Below are 19368 nucleotides of genomic sequence, written 5' to 3'. Positions count from 1 at the left end.
CCCTTTTGTATTTTATTCTCCTTGGTGAAGTGTCTCTCCCCCCCCCCCCCCCACTTGGCCCATCAAATGAAAAATTTATTACGTAAAGATCACAAAATAATGCATGAATTGGCCCCAAATCACAATGTAATGAGAGTAAGGATGGGTTAACCACACAATCCTTTACTCAGCCTACTCAAAAGTAAGTCCCGTTGAGTGTAGTGGGTCCTACTCCCAGAATTGCAACCTATGCCTTCAAAAATGGAAGAAAATCCACAGCTATGTCTTTGAGGCATGCCAGTCTGGGTTGAAACATACTGCCTTGCTGAAAACTAGATTTGTGACAGCAAAAGGGCTCCAGCCTTCCGACCAGATGCAAAGGAACTGGAAGGAATCAAGGGATTCACTGGCAATTTCAGTGTTAAAACAGGGCTTCCCAGCAGGTGGCACCATAAAGCTAACCGTCCTACATGCCAAATGATGTGCAAAAATTATACCAAAATGTGTATAGAAGGCATCTATTTTCTATATGTGCACTTAAACTGTTGAATAGCGCTAGACAGTCCTAAGTATGTGCTTCAGTACAGTGCAGCAACTGTTGGGTTACAGAGCTGCAAAGAGTACTGTATAGTAATGAGCAGCAATCCACTTATTCCGAAACCTACTTATGGGAGATGCGCATAGCAGGATATCAAGAATTAGAAACAGACAGTGTGTCTGTACAAGAATGTCCTGCATTACTGTCTTAAACTGAAGTTTGTACAACAATTTAATGATTTCTCATGGCCTGCAAAGACCTACATGATTTTTTTAAAAAAATATTATTTCCATACAAATTGCAAATTATTATTATTTTAAACTGTTCAAAAGAAAAGCAGTGCTGTATATAAGTTTAACTCTTCCTATAAAGTGAAGCCTTCTCAAAAGTGTATGAAATGAGACCAAAAAGAAAAAGAAAACATTGTCAGGAGAGCAGATAGTTCATTTACCAACAGCACTGTCTTGACCGAACCCACCTATACTTTCCTCAAACAAGCAATTTAAGGAGATAAATCAGATGCCTTGTGATGCCAATGAAATGTGAGCCTTGCATATTGACAGAGCCTGTTCTGGACAAATACAGAGTACGTTCATATGTTAGAAGTTTCAGTCTCAGTATGTTCATTTAGGATTGTAGCCTTGTATCAGGCATAGGCCAACTTGGCCCTCCAGCTGTTTTTGGGACTACAATTCCCATCATCCCTGACCACTGGTCCTGTTAGCTAGGGATGATGGGAACTGTAGTCCCAAAACACCTGGAGGGCCGAGTTTGCCTATGCCTGCCTTATATCCTTGTTTACCAACAGCACCCTCTTTTTCCTTAATAGTTACTATATTATTTCAAATAACTATAAAAACATGCTGTCCATTCTGCTTACTGAGCTGCTTTTCTTTTTCTTTTTTAAAACTTTATTAAATCCCACAAAATTAGATAAGTACATAACACGCAACAATGCATTATATTTTTCTATATAGAAAAACTATTCTATTCACCCATGTTTATGTTATATTTAGACTTCATAAATTCAGTAGTTTCCATCTATCTTTTTCTATTTTCTCTTTCTTGTTTGTCTTCTCTTACTCTAATCAATTCCATACCTTATACATAATTGCTACCTTCCAATTTTTTTGTTAACCATTCTTTCTTTGTTGGTGGTGATCTAATTTCACCTCAAGTTTTTGTTCAACCAGCATGAGAACAGCTACTATTAACTTCCATATTAACTTTATTCTCACTATTCTCACTTAATCAGCTGTCATTTGTCTGAAGGGATCTCACTTTAAATTGCACTCTTAAGTGCCACTAAAAAAAATGCCTACAAAGGTCTTCAACCCTTATTTTCATTTGTCCTCAAGATTCCTTATCTGAAATACTCAACAGAACTTTCAGCACTTCAATGTGCCTTTAGTTGGGAAGTCTTCTCTTAATACTAAGACACCTTAGCAAAATAAACGCCATTACAATTTGGGGAACAGTTTGCATCTCCCACTGTTTTGATAGACTTATCAAAGGTATATTTGCTTAAGGATAAATGAGTGGTATGGTTAATTCCTGGTACACACATGCAGTAATAGAATCGAAGTCAGAATCTGGAGGCACCTTAATTGCTAACGCGTTTATTGTGTCATGAGCTTTTGGGGACTATTACACACTTCATTAGATGCATGGAGTGTTATCCACAGTTGGCATAGTGAAAAAAACGTGTAAATAGAAGCTTATGCAAGGTCATGAAATGCAAGAGCTACATCATGTGACATTTCAATGCAAAGCTCCAATTAATGTTCATGGTCATTGTACTTATCTTGGATACATCTGAGCTTTGCATATAAATGGGTGGCAAACTCTACCTTTTGAATTTCGTGGCCTTTTGTTCATTTTATTTTTTATAGCTGTGTAAACCAAGGAGGTGGCGCTGTGGGTTAAAGCCTCAGCGCCTAGGACTTGCTGATCGAAAGGTCGGCGGTTCGAATCCCTGCGGCGGGGTGCGCTCCCGCTGCTCGGTCCCAGCGCCTGCCAACCTAGCAGTTCGAAAGCACCTCCGGGTGCAAGTAGATAAATAGGGACCGCTTACCAGCGGGAAGGTAAACGGCGTTTCCGTGTGCGGCTCTGGCTCGCCAGATGCAGCTTTGTCACGCTGGCCACGTGACCCGGAAGTGTCTCCGGACAGCGCTGGCCCCTGGCCTCTTAAGTGAGATGGGCGCACAACCCCAGAGTCTGTCAAGACTGGCCCGTACGGGCAGGGGTACCTTTACCTTTACCTTTACTAAACCAAGGATAAAATCATGCAGCTGCCGAAATGGGTTTATGCCATAAGGACCTAGTTTTTAAAGGTACTAAATAATAATAATAATAATAATAATAATAATAATAATAATAATAATAATAATAAATTATTTATATCCCGCCCTCCCCAGCCGAAGCCGGGCTCAGGGCGGCTAACAACAATAAAACAGTACAAAAGTACAACACAAACAACACTTTTAAAATCATTCATTATAAAATTAATTATTGACTGACAATTAAATGACTGTCAGTTGCAGAATTCATCTGCAAAAGTCACAGAATTTGAAAAAATGTTACTTCTCTTTTTTTATAAAGGCAGACACTGTTTTCCAAAATGGGTTGGGGGTGGGAGAGAGAGAATCAGGGAGGGCTTCCAGTAAAAAGAACAATGCACAATTCTTGTCCTTCAAACCTTACTGTTTTGCTAAACCACCCTTCCACTGCACAGCAGTGCTTGGGACAAAACATCCCAAGTGATACAGCATGTACACACATGCACATCCCAGCGCAAAAACACTCAGGAATCTACAGTCAAGATTTTCTAATAGTGGTAAAAAAGTAAATTAAGAAAGCAACCTTATTTGCCTTTTTTCATAATTCTGCTTACAGTGCATTTATTTAATGGCAAGAATGTGCAGCTTCTTCTTCATTCAGCATCATAAATTTGTCCCAATACATCTGGCCAACAAGACTGGTGGGGTTGAAGCATACCAGTTTCTACAGTCCAAAGAAGGGGTGAAACCTGACTGCCTTTTAACTTCCATAACCCCAGTTTACACAGCCTTCTCACCCTCCTCTCCTAAACCCTCCTCTAGTATCAATGCCCATCTGAGCAGAGGCTTTTCACACTTACACACCCTTGGGAGATCTAGTAAATCACTTAAAAGGAAGACAGGAGATAGGAGAGTCTTTGCAATGTTAGACATTAGCCCTGGAACTCATCACTGCCACCACAGAAGATGTCATCAAGTCATGACGAGCAAGTGTGATTTCCAAACTTCCAGCTGTCTTATATCACCAATTTATTTTTAAGGTTCAGAAGACACAACCGGACTCTAATCTCTCTACATTTTAGCCTAGATAAAATAGTCCTCCTACACCCACAGTCTATTAACTATATTGTTTCATCTTGTAGTTCATGCTGTGGTTTTAACGCACTCTCATTCTGGGTTACAAAAACAGGGTATTACATGTCAGAGATTAGCAAAGCAACTCAGGGGCCTAAGCGTCTGCTGTAATAGCAAGGCAAGTCATGCACTCAGATTTCTTCTATTTTTTTGCCTTGAGTATAAAACTGCTTTGCAGAGTTAGGCCACGGTTGGCTTCTCCAGCACCCAGTCTCTTTAGCAAACTGGGAAATTCTTTATTTGGATGGTAGACGATTACAGTCTTCTTGCCATCTTAAATACGACTGTTTGATATCAGAAACAAACACAGCTTACATATAGCTTCCTCTCTTTTAAAAACACACACTTCAAATGATGTAAGATTACAGAATATTTTGGCCCTGCGTTTTTGAAATCTTTTCTACAAAGAAAACTCCCTCCTACTGTGATTTGTTCACAGACAGCCCCAGTCCAGAAAGTCATCAAACACACCACGCCGTACGAGTGGATCTCCCCTACGGATGGTCAACAATATTACTGTAGATTCATTGTAGCACAAGCCCTGAAGGATGAGGGCTCACTTCACTAGATAGCAGTCATGAAATTAAAAGACACCTGCTTCTTGGGAGAAAAGCAATGACAAACCTAGACAGCATCTTAAAAAGCAGAGACATCACCTTGCCAACAAAGGTCCGTACAGTTAAAGCTATGGTTTTCCCAGTAGTGATGTATGGAAGTGAGAGCTGGACCATAAAGAAGGCTGATCGCTGGAGAATTGATGCTTTTGAATTATGGCACTGGAAGAGACTCTTGAGAGTCCCATGGACTGCAAGAAGATCAAACCTATCCATTCTGAAGGAAATCAGCCCTGAGTGCTCACTGGAAGGCCAGATCGCGAAGCTGAGGCTCCAATACTTTGGCCACCTCATGAGAAGAGAAGACTCCCTGGAAAAAACCCTGATGTTGGGAAAGATGGAGGGCACGAGGAGAAGGGGACGACAGACGACAAGATGGTTGGACAGTGTTCTCGAAGCTACCAGCATGAGTTTGACCAAACTGCGGGAGGCAGTGGAAGACAAGAGTGCCTGGCGTGCTCTGGTCCATGGGGTGACGAAGAGTTGGACACGACTAAACAACAACAATGCTCAAAGTGTACAGAGGAACTCTTTGACTTCTTGCGTGCCAGAGACCACTGTGCGGCTCATAAACTCTTCAGCAAATTGAAATGAATGTTAATATAAGCCTGTGTCCTCCTAATGCATAGCTGATGAAAACCTGAGTCTGTTCGGTTTGAGTAAACACGCAGCTCTGCATCTGTGATATGAAAGTGAATGCAACTAGCTCTCTGGTAATTCTGAGAGAATTTAAGAGTTGCCATCAGGATACATCGATGTTCTGCAGAAGATCTGCGGCTGCTAACAAAGTGTTTCTGTAGACTTCTGATATTAAACATATTTCCTGTCAAAAAAGGAAAAAGAAAGAAAAGATGACATGGGCATGACACTGTCTCCAATCAAGACAGTATTTAGGGCCTGCCGTCTGCATACAGTCTTTCTGAAAATATAACATCTGCTAGGCTCATTCTGAAGGAACCTCCGGGTTGAAGTGTGTGCAGCATCTATTCTTGGGTTTTCTTCTTTTAATAGACTTGCAGCAGAGTTTCCTTTTTAATTGAGTATCTTTACTATTAAGAAAAATTAACACTGGTTGAATATTGATAAAATAACATAATCCTTTCCTCTTCCAGCCATCTGGCCAGAGACCTAATGCTGACTCAATGCTCATTTACACACTGACACTTTTCACTCTCTCTGACCCTTGATGACCACATGCCCTTTTTATAAAGTCTCCTGTTGTTGGGCAGATTTTCTGTTGCCTAGCAGCCGGTTCAAGATCAATTCTCAAGCTTGTAGAATGTTCCAACATTCCGAACAAATGGAGAGGGCTTCGCAACTGTGAAAAACAAGCCTAACTCCATGCACTCTGTAAATGCCCCCACTAACCAAAAGCAGAAAACAAATTATCCCAGTCTCCAGCTGCAGGAGATCCAATGGGATATTATAAAGGACTCTTCTATCTGTTTCAGGTGTGCTACCCCCCCCCCCCCGACCAAGAGACCTGATGGAGAAAGACTCACCAACCACAGACGCTCTTCTCCTACGTGCCAGCTGCCCTGGGGCAATGTCTTGCCTAAGATTGCTGGAAGGTTTGGAACCTTCCAGGAAGAAAGCAACTGACTCTTATGCACACACAGTGAAACTGGTTGTGGTTCTGAGATGATGCTAGTTATTTCCATGGGGTGTCTGGCTTTATAACACACAGCCCAACCTGAGAAGGATGCCAGGCATGGAAGTGGTGGACTTGGGATTCCCTCCTTACATTTCAGCCCAATTTATCCTGGGCAAATTCCAGCAGTCCTGTTTTCAGGTGTTGGGAATTAACCAGTAGACATATCAAGCAGGAACAGGGGGAAATGTCCTTGAGCAGGTATATAATATTTATACCGCAGCTAATTGATAAAGCCCTTATAGATGTTACTATGTTAGGCAATTTTGTGTTTTTAATACTGTAAACTGTCCTGTGATCCTTGGACGACAGGCGGAATAGAAATTTAACAAAACAAACAAATAAATAAAAATATCAGGCATCCGGGAAAGAGCTTTCTGATCAGAGGATGGTGTTTCTAGGGATTCTAGAGCAGGAGTCAGCAACCTTTTTCAGCCGTGGGCTGGTCCACCGTCCCTCAGACCATATGGTGGGCCGGACTATATTTTTTTTTGGGGGGGGAGGGGAATCAACGATTTCCTATGCCCCACAAATAACCCAGAGATACATTTTAAATAAAAGCACACATTCTACTCATGTAAAAACACCAGGCAGGCCCCACAAATAACCCAGAGATGCATTTTAAATAAAAGGACACATTCTACTCAGGTAAAAACACACTGATTCCCGGACTGTCTGTGGGCCGGATTGAGAAGGCGATTGGGCCACATCCGGCCCCCGGGCCCTGTTCTAGAGTAATTCATTGGCTGAAAGGCTGGCAACCAACACCTTGCAAAGGTTTCTGGGTGAGGCTGCGAGACCCTGAAGGCAATATGGTATTCCCTCCCTGTATGCCAAACTTAGGAGTGCTTGGCCAAACTGGTGGGTATATGTAGTTAGGCCAATATATACTTTAAACTTTAAACATGAGTGTGTGGTAGTAATACAATCATGACACAAAGAACACTGAGACATTTATTGGTACTGTTAAAGTTACAGTCCCAGCACCTCTTTTCTTTGTCAGGACTATGCACAGCGGAAACCAGAGCATCTTATGTGGGTTGGAAGATGATTTCCAATGTGTTAGCAAGTATCAGAAACATTGCAGGCCTTGGCAGTTTTCTAGCAAAACATATTCAAGGCTAGTTCCACTTTTCTACTTTCTTAGGAAAGACCCAGATAGAAATATGTGGGAAGCAACAGACAACAATGGGCTTGGAGATATAGCTGCGTAATCAGTTGAGACACATGATGGTAGGTGTACAAAGCAGGGAGATGTGTAGTCATTTCAGCTCAGTTTCAGTTTACTGTCTGGGGCTTCAGACATGACACTATATCCTTACCAGGTGAGGCGTGGCACAGCCCATTCAGGTTTTGTGATACAGAAAAGAAGCCACATTCTTCAGGAGCTAAGACACAACTTAAATATTTAGATAAGCACAATGGTTTCTATATAGTTGCTTACCATTGTGTGCAGAGAACAAAGCCTTGTTTACAGTTACTTCTTTGTCTGAACCAACACCATCATGTGCTAAGGATTCAGGTTTGTATGAGTATTACAGGGTTGGAAATCCTTTTTCTGAACTCACACCCTGAAAGGAGAAGCACGCCTGACTTCATGAGTGGCAAAGGGGTCAACACTCGGAGCCTTCTTACTTTTTACTTCACCTAAGCAAATGCTGTCACCAGATTTCAACCCAAAACCAGACCTCTGTGGCTGCACCCAAACATTAGCCTCCCCCTAACCTTACTGGTCTTCCGTTACAGGATTAATACCTTCCTAACACTTGTCATAGAGCTTTTAGGGACGCAGGTGGCGCTGTGGGTTAAAGCCTCAGCGCCTAGGGCTTGCCGATCGAAAGGTCGGCGGTTCGAATCCCTGCGGCGGGGTGCGCTCCCGCTGCTCGGTCCCAGCGCCTGCCAACCTAGCAGTTCGAAAGCACCTCTGGGTGCAAGTAGATAAATAGGGACCGCTTACCAGCGGGAAGGTAAACGGCGTTTCCATGTGCGGCTCTGGCTCGCCAGAGCAGCGATGTCACGCTGGCCACGTGACCCGGAAGTGTCTTCGGACAGCGCTGGCCCCTGGCCTCTTAAGTGAGATGGGCGCACAACCCCAGAGTCTGTCAAGACTGGCCCGTACGGGCAGGGGTACCTTTACCTTTACCTTAACCTTACTGGTCTTCCGTTACAGGATTAATACCTTCCTATTTCCTATTTAATAATAATAATAATAATAATAATAATAATAAATTGTTATTTATACCCCGCCCATCTGGCTGGGCCTCCCCAGCCACTCTGGGCGGCTTCCATAGAAACCAAAAATACACTAAAATATCACACGTTAAAAACTTCCCTGAACAGGGCTGCCTTAAGATGTCTTCTGAATGTTTATCGCTTTGACATCTGATGGGAGGGCGTTCCACAGGGCGGGCGCCACTACCGAGAAGGCCCTCTGCCTGGTTCCCTGTAGCTTTGCTTCTCGCAATGAGGGAACCACCAGAAGGAAATAATTTGGTCTTTTCTGGTAGGATCCTATTATTATTTAGTTATTGAAACACTTGTCATAGAGCTTTTCTTGTAAACATCACAAGGCAGTGTAAACAAACAAATGAACCTTAAAGTTATGTCAAAACTTACTTGCAGAATAAATAAAACAGCAGCCAACATTAGGGCAAAACAGGTATATTAAGTGAGTATGCCAAATTGGTATGAATGTTCAGCAAAGGCCGGAGAGAATAAGTTTCTAGTAGATCTGAAATAACATCAGTCTCAGCACCTGCCTCGGTTCAGAAGCAAAGCAATTCTAAAGAAAAGGTGCTACTACCGAAATGTATGCTATCCTTACAATGTTTTTACTACATGCCTCTTTTTTGCTGTTTGTATATTGCTGCTTTATTGTACTTTATTATTTCTTGTAAGAGGCCTTGGACTATATGATGATGATGATGATGATGATGATGATGATGATAATAATTTTATTATTTATACCCCGCCCATCTGGCTGGGCATCCCCAGCGACTCTGGGCAGCTTCCAAAAAAATATTAAAATACTGTAATACATCAAACATTAAAAGCTTCCCTAAACAGGGCTGCCTTCAGATGTCTTCTAAAAGTCTGGTAGTTGTTGTTCTCTTTGACATCTGGTGGGATGGCATTCCACAGGGCAGGCACCACTACCGAGAAGGCCCTCTGCCTGGTTCCCTGTAACTTCACTTCTCACAGTGAGGGAACCGCCAGAAGGCCCTCAGAGCTAGACCTCAGTGTCCAGGTAGAACGATGGGGGGTGGAGACGCTCCTTCAGATATACTGGACCGAGGCTGAGAAAAGTGGGGCACAAATATTTTCAATTAAACAGAAGATTTTCTGAATCAAGCTAATGAGAGTGGATGAATTTAGATACAGCATTCAGCAGCCACACACACACACACACACACACACACACAAATATGTGCTTTTCCAACATGAGGAGTGCAAAATAAACACAGGGAAACAAGGGGTGATGTGACCCTTGCCAACAGTCAGTGGGTGGGAGACCTGTGGACCTCCAGATATTGTTGGATTTCAACTCCCATCAAACCCATCCTTCCCCCACCAATCCCATCTTGTAAGCCACACCCTTCATCATCCTAAAACTGAGCGGCAGACGCAGAACTACTGGAGAGATTCCTGGATGATGACCCCCCCCCCACATGCCAGCTGGGATGAGGTCCTCTGGCACACAATGGGAGGCTGTAGCTGTGGCCAAACCAGCCTCACAACGTCCTGATTGTGCCAGCTGCTGAGTCGCAGACAAGCCTAGAGGGAGATGATAGAAAGGCATGGTTCCACTGCCATCTATTCCTCCTCTGCCAGGATAGCCAGGTGGTGCTGGAGACACCTGCTGGTCAGGAAGATAAGCCAGCCAGGAGTTTCCTAGGGAGGATCTAGCCCAGAGCCATCCAGCAGCCCAGGGACAGAGAAAACAAACGGGAAAGCATTGGGGAGAGATGACAACAACTCAGGGTGATTTAACCCCTTCCTATCTTGTAACTGAGGGACGCAGGTGGCGCTGTGGGTTAAAGCCTCAGCGCCTAGGACTTGCCGATCGAAAGGTCGGCGGTTCGAATCCCTGCGGCGGGGTGCGCTCCCGCTGCTCGGTCCCAGCGCCTGCCAACCTAGCAGTTCGAAAGCACCTCCGGGTGCAAGTAGATAAATAGGGACCGCTTACCAGCGGGAAGGTAAACGGCATTTCCGTGTGCGGCTCTGGCTCTGGCTCTGGCCAGAGCAGCGATGTCACGCTGGCCACGTGACCCGGAAGTGTCTCCGGACAGCGCTGGCCCCTGGCCTCTTAAGTGAGATGGGCGCACAACCCCAGAGTCTGTCAAGACTGGCCCGTACGGGCAGGGGTACCTTTACCTTTACCTATCTTGTAACTGAGGCCAGGAGGGGAGATAGAGCCACAGGGAACAGGAGGGTAGCTCCTCCCCACTCAACACACCCTGGAACCGTATCAGCAGATGTAGGAGAAAAGGAAGCTCTAGGGAAGAAATGGCAAGTGCCCCACATTAGCCTCCTGCTGGAAAGAGAGGGGACTAAACTACCAAGAGGCAACAAATCGGAAGGATCAGAATTTCTCCTTTAAAAAAAAAAGGTTTTCAAAAAATTGTCTTTTTGCGCTTGCATTGTTTGGAGTATACTCAGTAAAAAGCAATTTTGCTTTGAAATAAGCTACATTTTACAGAGCCTATCCTTGATTAGATTTTGAAGGAACTGTTTAGCATTCACTTTAAATTCAATATTTCAAGTGCAGTCCCTTACATTAAAAGGATTAAAGGAGAGAGAGAGGGGTGTGTGTGTATGTGTGTATATATATATATATATATATATATATATATATGTATATGTATATGTATATATATATGTGTGTGTGTGTGTGTGTGTACGTGAGTACAATATATATATAGAGAGAGAGAGAGTGCAAAAGCAATAAACCTGTCATGGGCTTGCACTGCACAGATCATGAGCAAGACCATAACTACCTGGCAAGTTATTGTTTGTAAGCAAACAAAACAATAAATAATCCTGTTCCTAACCAGATAGTTTGGTTTCTGTGTAGATTGTAACCCTAGCATGACTAGGTTAGAAAAGCAGCAGTGGCTAACCACATCTGAATCCATTAAGTCTGCTGCAAAAATAAACTTTTATTTTCAACACAGCTGAAGATGTCCTATATAAATAAAAATATTCTAACACTTGAATTCACATGAAATGCAGAGTTCTATATACTTATGAATCTGAAAAGGCAACACCTTCATAGCACTGAAGTGATTTTTAAAAGTACAGTGGTACCTCGGGTTACAGGCACTTCAGGTTACAGACGCTTCAGGTTACAGACTCCGCTAACCCAGAAATAGTACCTTGGGTTAAGAACTTTGCTTCAGGATGGGAAGAGAAATCGTGCAGCGGCGACGCAAGGCCCCATTAGCTAAAGTGGTACCTCAGGTTAAGAACAGTTTCAGGTTAAGAACACAGCTCCAGAACGAATTAAGTTCTTAACCCGAGGTACCACTGTACCCCTATATACCCTTCCTGCTGCAAAGGAATAATTCTCACACACAGTTAAGAAGAGGGGGGAAATGATATTGAGATATTGTACTATAAACACAAAGCTTCCTTCTGCAGCTTGTGTCATACCTGCTAACAATATCAACCTAGACACATTGACATGTGCAATGAATCTCTTTCACAAGTACTGATGGTTGATGGTGAAGAAGAATAATTTCATACCTGTTTTCCTAGAGATATTTTCTTGGGATTGAGCTTGTCTTATAACGCCAGCAACGGTATTCCTTACTATCTGCTCTTCACTCTGCAACAGCTGAACAACACATCTCCAAAGGTATAATGTATCAGACAGACCTAAGTATTTACAAAAATAAATGTTAGGAATTTTTTTAAAAAAACAACAACACCAGAATCATAGAATCTTAAGAGTTGGAAGGGACCCCAGGGTCATCTAGTCCAACCCCCAGCAATGCAGAAATCTCAGCTAAAGCATCCATGGCAGATGGACAAACAACCTCTGCTTAAAAACCTCCAAGGAAGGTTTTTGTATTTGTAAAATGTGCATAGCTGACAAATTGGGGGGGGGGCGGATCAAAATTTTAAAATAAAAAAGCTGAAGAGAAGACGTTTTACAACTGGCGCCCTGTTCTGCTGCCACAAAGTCTGCTGACACTGACTTTGTCAAGTTTCTAGTGTTAGCTGAAGACACATCTATTCGCTCAGTATTTTGATGTTTAGCTTGGTTATTTTGTTTTACTTGCTCTTCCACCCAGCTGAGGTTGTTTAATTGTATATTTCATTAGTTTTAATGTGCCTTGCCCTGGGGCCATTCATTTCATTAAAAGTGAGTTAGAAATTGTTTGAATAAATTAAAAATATTAAGCATAGTCGAATGCTATAAAGCACTGTTACAGCAAATCATACCATGCAGATAGGCCCATTTTCTACTGAGAGGACAGATCTTCCTGTGCAGAGGATCAGGTACTCTACCACAAAGTCACAGTTGTTCCCTATATAACATATGCACATCCTTAAGATTTCTCAGGCCTCTTCCTGCTTCCAAACATAAACATAGGCGGCAAGCCAACTGAAAATTAAGCATATATTCTGCTGATTTTGGTGTGTGAGCTTATCATGTGATTTGTTCTCTCACTGAAATGAGTGAAATTTAGAAGCTTAATTTTGGCTTGTTTGTGGACATAGTGCTTAATTCTATTTACTTACCCAACAGAAGCTTTTGACTGGTCAGAAAAAATGGCGTAATGCTCACAAGAATCTCTGCAGCAGCTAATCGGAGATCTGTTTGCTGTTCATCTCTGCAGAAGGAAGTGACTATGCCAATCCACTGCTTCATCTCTGATTTCAGCTCCTATAAGAAAATTAATACTGGCTTTAAAAGCCTGAAGTATCCTTGTAAACTGGAAATTAGAGTAAACAAGAAGGGTCAAGCGCTATACTAAAACTGGCACTAAGACCGGAACTAAAAAGTAATAATAAACACAAAATGTGACATTCAGTTTCCACAGAACCAGCAATTCATTTGACACAGAAAAGGAAACCAAAACCATTGCTTTGCTTTTGACAAAAGAAAGAAAGAATGAGAGAAAGAGAGAAAGAAAGAAATTCAAATTTGGCACAACAGATGGGAGTTCACCACCACTGCTTTAAAAGAATAAAAACTAAAACAGCACTGCATAAATCAGCAGTGGACTCCTTTGTTAATTGTTCTGAGACAATTAACATCAAATCAATTCTGCCATTGGTCTTCAATGTAGTACTTGTTCATGCACTGAAGTCATAATCTCAGGTTTTGTATATATGAAGCAATTAACTTTATGGGTTCATCAAAATGAACCTGCAGAACGGAAACTCTTAATGTATAGTCATAGTAAATCTGATGCAGACGTGATTGTTAAATGAGATTTCCTTACCTCCTGCTGATCTTGGACAAGATGGATGACCAACTCTGAGGCAAATTTGAGGGATATACTTTGAATTTCAATGCTGCAAAATAAAAGATTAACACAGATCCACAAACGTAAGTGTGAAATAAATGTCAAAGCTACAGCAAAATGCAAGTCAACTGGCAAGCAGTTTAGCAGCATATTGTGTGTAACAAGTGAAAATGAGATTCTCATTTTCACTTGTTACACACAATATGCTTTATTAGCATAGGTCAGGAGGAAATCTAACAGTCCCATTTGTTACAGCTGCTCTGCATGTCAATATACAACCAGAAGAAAAACTTTTGCTTAGGCATGAGGTTGCGCCTTGTGGATATAGAACTGCACTGAAGTATGACAAACCCTCCTCCTCTTAGAAACCAAACTACAGTGGTTACCTTGGGTTAAGTACTTAATTCGTTCCGGAGGTCCGTACTTAACCTGAAACTGTTCTTAACCTCAAGCACCACTTTAGCTAATGGGGCCTCCTGCTGCCGCCGCGCCGCCACAGCACGATTTCTGTTCTCATCCTGAAGCAAAGTTCTTAACCTGAAGAGCTATTTCTGGGTTAGCGGAGTCTGTAACCTGAAGCGTATGTAACCTGAAGCATATGTAACCTGAAGCGTATGTAACCCGAGGTACCACTGTATCTAAGATGATGGAAAGTTCTATAGAGCCCCGCCCTGTGAATCGCCCTCCCATCAGATGCCAAACAGATAAACAACTATACAACTTTCCAAAAACATCTGAAGACAGCCCTGTATTGGGAAGTTTTTAATGTCTGGCGATGGCTGGGGCAACCCAGTTAAATGGGCAGGGTATAAATAATAAAATTGTTGTTGTCGTTAACAACCAGTGCAAACGTGTGTAGTAAGATGCATGCCCCGATAACCTGTTTTCTATAAAAAGGGCTAGAGGAAGAATGTTGTCATAAAAGCAGGTCTAGTGGTCAAATGGAAGATCTGGAGAAAAATACCAGCAGTTTTAAAGTTCTACGGTAGAAAAGTTGATACACCTGCCAAATCTAACCTGAAAGATATGAATGGCCCATGACAGACAGTAGGAAGTGATGGATTCCTTCACCAAACGGCAAGTTGAATACCAGATTTGTTGGTAGCACTCATAACTATGTCTCGTAAAACCCTTTGAGGGCTGCTTTGCAATCAAGTGATATATATAAATTTTATGAAATAGAATAAAAATATGGACAAGGTAATTTATTAGTTAATTTTACAATATAGATTCAAAATTCAGATCTCAAAAAAGAAAAGAAAAACAGGCCTCCTGCGATCCCAGCTTTATGATACAGCAATAACCATTGCCCTGAAACATTGATTTACCATTTTAAACATGAAGATGCTGGTGAAAAAGAGAACCAGAGGAGCCACTCAGCTTTCTGCTCAGCCTGTAATTCATTTGGACGACTCATCACTTCTTAGCCTTAGCTATGGGCTTCTGAGTATGTTTTAAAAATACCATAGAGGCGAATTATTAAAAATATGACAATGTCTGGGGCTTAACAAGACAGTGAGAGCACAAATATTTCTCCTCTCTCACCCTCTGACATCAGTTTATTTTCACTTGGCAACCTGCAATCAGTAAATATAAAAAAGACAAAAGAATTTACCTGTCAGAAGCATCTGCAATATTCAAAACCCAACGCAAGAATTCTCTTGCATTCATTTTTAAAGCATCTTCTGTCTCTGAAAGCACATTTTGCGGGTCCGTATGGTATAGAGCCTCTAATATCTATATGTAATAGCAACAAGAGGAGGAAAGGTAAAGATAAAAATAAATTTGGCACGAATTGGATCCATTTACTCCATAATTATTATATGTTTTTTACAGATTACATTAGTCATGCTGAGAGACCCGCTGAAAATGATGGACTTAAGTTACCGTATTTTTCGCTCTCTAAGACGCACCAGACCACAAGACGCACCTTATTTTTGGAGGAGGAAAACAAGAAAAAAAATATTCTGAATCTCAGAAGTCAGAACAGCAAGAGGGATCACTACCCAGTGAAAGCAGCAATCCCTCTTGCTGTTCTGGCTTCTGGGATAGCTGCACAGCCTGCATTCGCTTCATAAGACGCACACACATTTCCCCTTACTTTTTAGGAGGGAAAAAGTGAGTCTTATAGAGCAAAAAATACGGTACTTGCTTATTTGATTTCAATGGATCTACTATGAAAATTGCCCACATTGGATAGCACTGTGAATTTTACAGTATTTGCATCCAGAACGGGAGAGGGGGACCACTGTTTTTACCTTGCAAAAACATTCCAGATGCTTTTCCTTTACAGCCATCCGAAGGAGGATCTCCTCCATACCAGACAGTAGACACAATGGAACTTTCCCCCGTTCTTCCGTCACAGATTTGGAATGTCCTTGCTTCAGCCACAGAACAGTCGCTTCTAAGACCAACAAGCGCACTTCGCAGAACTCAGAGCGTAGCAGATGTGCAACTGACAAACAAGGTTTTACTGTTTTCGGTTTGGCGGGTGAACTGTAGTTTGCAAATCCAGGATCTGAAGTCACCGTGAGCATCGACAGGAAGAGTTTGGTGATGCTCTGGAGATACTGAGGAAGTCCTGGCACTGCAGAAGAATAGCTGATACCCGTTGCCAGTTCCGAATCCGAGATAATTGTGCCTATTTTATCCCAAAAACTGAGCAGCTCTGTTCCTGGAATTAAATATGATAGGGTGGTGGGATGAGGAATGAAAAAGGAAAGGTTGTCTTTGGTTATTACTCATAAAACTTGGAACACAATCCAATCAAACTTGAGCACATTTAAGCAGTGAAATATTTTACCTGCTTCCTATGACATAAGAAGCCCACATGATTTAAAAACAGAACGTATGTTCAAATTTTGAGGGGCATTTCCCCAAGCTTCATATATTACTAATGTTTCGAAAATGAGAACTATTTCTTCAGAATTACTCAAGTTTTAAGTTCAACAATTATTTTGCATATTTAAGTAACATATTAAAATTTTTGACATAGCTAAAATACTAACAATTGGAATCTGAAGGTCTCTCCCACAACTTTGCAAACATGCTAGTGTTACATAGTTTCTTCAGGGTAATGAATACAGGGAAAAGTAAAACCCCAAACTGTATTGCATGCCATAGGAGAAGCATTTCACATCTGTGCACAAATGGGGAACTGGAAGCCTCAACAATTAAACTTAGCCACTTTATTTTATTTATTGTAGGGGGTTGGATTAGATGGCCGTGAGGGGCCCTTCCAATTCTACAATTCTATGATTAATTATTATGACATTATTCACACACAGATATTTATTTCAGTCTAAAGGCCCACAAAAACATTTTCAAAAGCAAAATAAAACAGAAATACAAGGGAAAGAGTTCCAAGGAGGTCGCTATGTTTTATCCAAAGCATGTAGGTTTCTGTTTCTTAGTACTTCCAAGAGGAACTTAGCCATGATAGTATCATTTGACCTATCTCCAAGGAAGTACTTAAGGTGAAATTTATAACATTACCATCATCATCATTTATTTATTTATAACCCGCCCATCTGGTTGGGTCTCCCCAGTCACTATGGGCAGCTCCCAACAGAATATTAAAAACACGATAAAACATCAAACATTAAAAACTTCCTTAAACAGGGCTGCCTTCAGATGTCTTCTAAAAGACAGATAGTTGTTTATTTCCTTGACACCTGATGGGAGGGCGTTCCACAGGGCGGGCACCACTATCGAGAAGGCCCTCTGCCTGGTTCCCTGTAACCTCACTTCTCGCAGGGAGAGAATCATCAGAAGGCCCTCAGTGCTGGACCTCAGTGTCCGGGCTGAACAATGGGGGTGGAGACACTCCTTCAGGTATACTGGGCCAAGGCCGTTTAGGGCTTTTAAGGTTAGCACCAACACTTTGAATTGCGCTCGGAAACGTACTAGGAGCCAATGTAGGTCTTTCAGGACCAGCATTATATGGTCTCGGCAGCCGTTCCCAGTCACCAGTCTAGCTGCTGCATTCTGGATTAGTTGTAGCTTCTGGATCACCTTTAAAGGTAGCCCCACGTAGAGTGCATTGCAGTAGTCCAAGTGGGAGATAACTAGAGCATACACCACTCTGGTGAGACAGTCCGCGGGCAAGTAGGGGCCCAGCCTGTGTACCAGATGGAGCTAGTAGACAGCTGCCCTGGACACAGAACTGACCTGTGCCTCCATGGACAGCTGTGATCCATTCATACCACACCTTTTCTCCAAGGTCAAAGTGGAACATAAAGGTTTCCCCCTTTCCATTTTATCTTCACAACCACCCTGTAAGTTAAGTTAGGCAGAGATGGTGGCTGGTGGCAGGTCCAAGGTCACCCAGGAAGCTTTAGGGCTGAGTGAAGATTTGAACCTTCCTAGTGCAACAATCTAACCCATGGATAGGCATACTAAGGCCCAGGGGCCAGATCCAGCCCAATCGCCTTCTAAATCCGGCCCACGGGCAGTCCAAGAATCAGCGTGTTTTTACATGAGCAGAATGTGTCCTTTTATTTAAAATGCATCTCTGAGTGGTATAGGAATTCATTCATTTCCCCTCCAAAAATATAGTCCAGCCCCCCACAAGGTCTGAGGGACAGTGGCCCCCTGCTGAAAAAGTTTGCTGACCCCTGCTCTAACCACTCTACAACACTGCCTCTACACTAGGGATGGGAGGATCTGTCCATTTTTGTTCTTTCAGCTCCTCATGTTTCTTAAAGTGTGAAATTGGTAGACTTGTGTTCCAGAATCAGATTTCTCCCCTGTCCATACTCTACATCAGTTGATACAATCATTGTTCTAATATGACAATGGATAATCACTGCAAAATGTCTTGTATAAAATGTCTTATAGCCTTCGTGTGGCTGCTGTGAAAGAACAGGAGACTGGAAACTCCTAAACCAGGCAATCCAGATGTGGATTGTCCAAAACACATGTTCAGAAGGCTGCTGGGGGCAGCAAATGAGGAATACCAGCATCCAGCAGCTCATATGTGTTTTTTAGGCTCTGATTTAGACAACTACTTCACCATTTGAGGGGCTTAGACCCTCTTTGGCTCCCAGTGGTCATCTATTTAGTTGGGGAAGGGGAGACTAAGCAAACACAAATGTTTCCACAGACCTCTGGGGCGCTGTTTCCATATGTTTGTAGCATCTCAAGCCACAGCCAAACATTTCTGACTTTCCCTTATACTCAACATTTTCTCAAAAATGTCTTTCCCAGAAAAACAAAAATCTCATTACAAATGAGTAAATAATCCCTGCGCTTCTACCCCTGATGAAAAAACCCTTCCCTACTTCTATTTACTTCTGCCTAACTTAAAACAAACTCTTTTCCTTGGCCAATGCTATAACTTTTATTAAACCAACACATGTATTAATTTCTAAAGTAAATGTCTGGCTCCGTAACTTAAGGTGAATTAAAGAGGCACTTCTGTTCAGACAAAACTATGCTGCTGGAAGCACGGCTGTTAACATTTTCTCTATACCAGGATGAAGAAAGATGGAAAAGGAATAGGAAGGAAGATAAAAAATATTAAAGGTAGGATGGGAATTATACACATTGATACTTTGGGCATGACCAGAAGGTATATTCTGCCCAGATAAAAACAGTGTTGCTTCAAAACATAGCTATGCTTTTTCCAACTGGAGGCTGATCACTGGCTAGCATCTTAACAAAAATGATGCAGAGCCATTAAACTTAAAATCAA

At 42.1% G+C, this 19368-nt stretch overlaps 1 protein-coding gene across 5 annotated transcripts in view; it reads right to left on the bottom strand.

Moving 5' to 3' along the window:
* The window catches only part of THADA (THADA armadillo repeat containing), a 153409-nt gene that overhangs the window by 13549 nt on the left and 120492 nt on the right, over window positions 1-19368 (bottom strand). For 4 of the 5 annotated variants that reach the window (XM_079968402.1, XM_079968399.1, XM_079968400.1 and 1 more), the window contains 5 exons: window positions 15932-16347; window positions 15289-15410; window positions 13650-13722; window positions 12943-13087; window positions 11941-12072 (listed from right to left, as the gene is read on the bottom strand). In XM_079968402.1, coding sequence (XP_079824528.1) covers window positions 11941-12072; window positions 12943-13087; window positions 13650-13722; window positions 15289-15410; window positions 15932-16347 — 888 coding nt within the window. Of the gene's footprint in view, window positions 1-11940; window positions 12073-12942; window positions 13088-13649; window positions 13723-15288; window positions 15411-15931; window positions 16348-19368 lie in introns of those variants that run through there. The other variant, XR_013836565.1, reaches the window with a different exon arrangement.

This window comes from Podarcis cretensis (assembly GCF_951804945.1).
Source record: "Podarcis cretensis genome assembly, chromosome: 3".
Classification (NCBI taxonomy): domain Eukaryota; kingdom Metazoa; phylum Chordata; class Lepidosauria; order Squamata; family Lacertidae; genus Podarcis; species Podarcis cretensis.
This window is presented reverse-complemented; position numbering and strand designations above follow the sequence as displayed.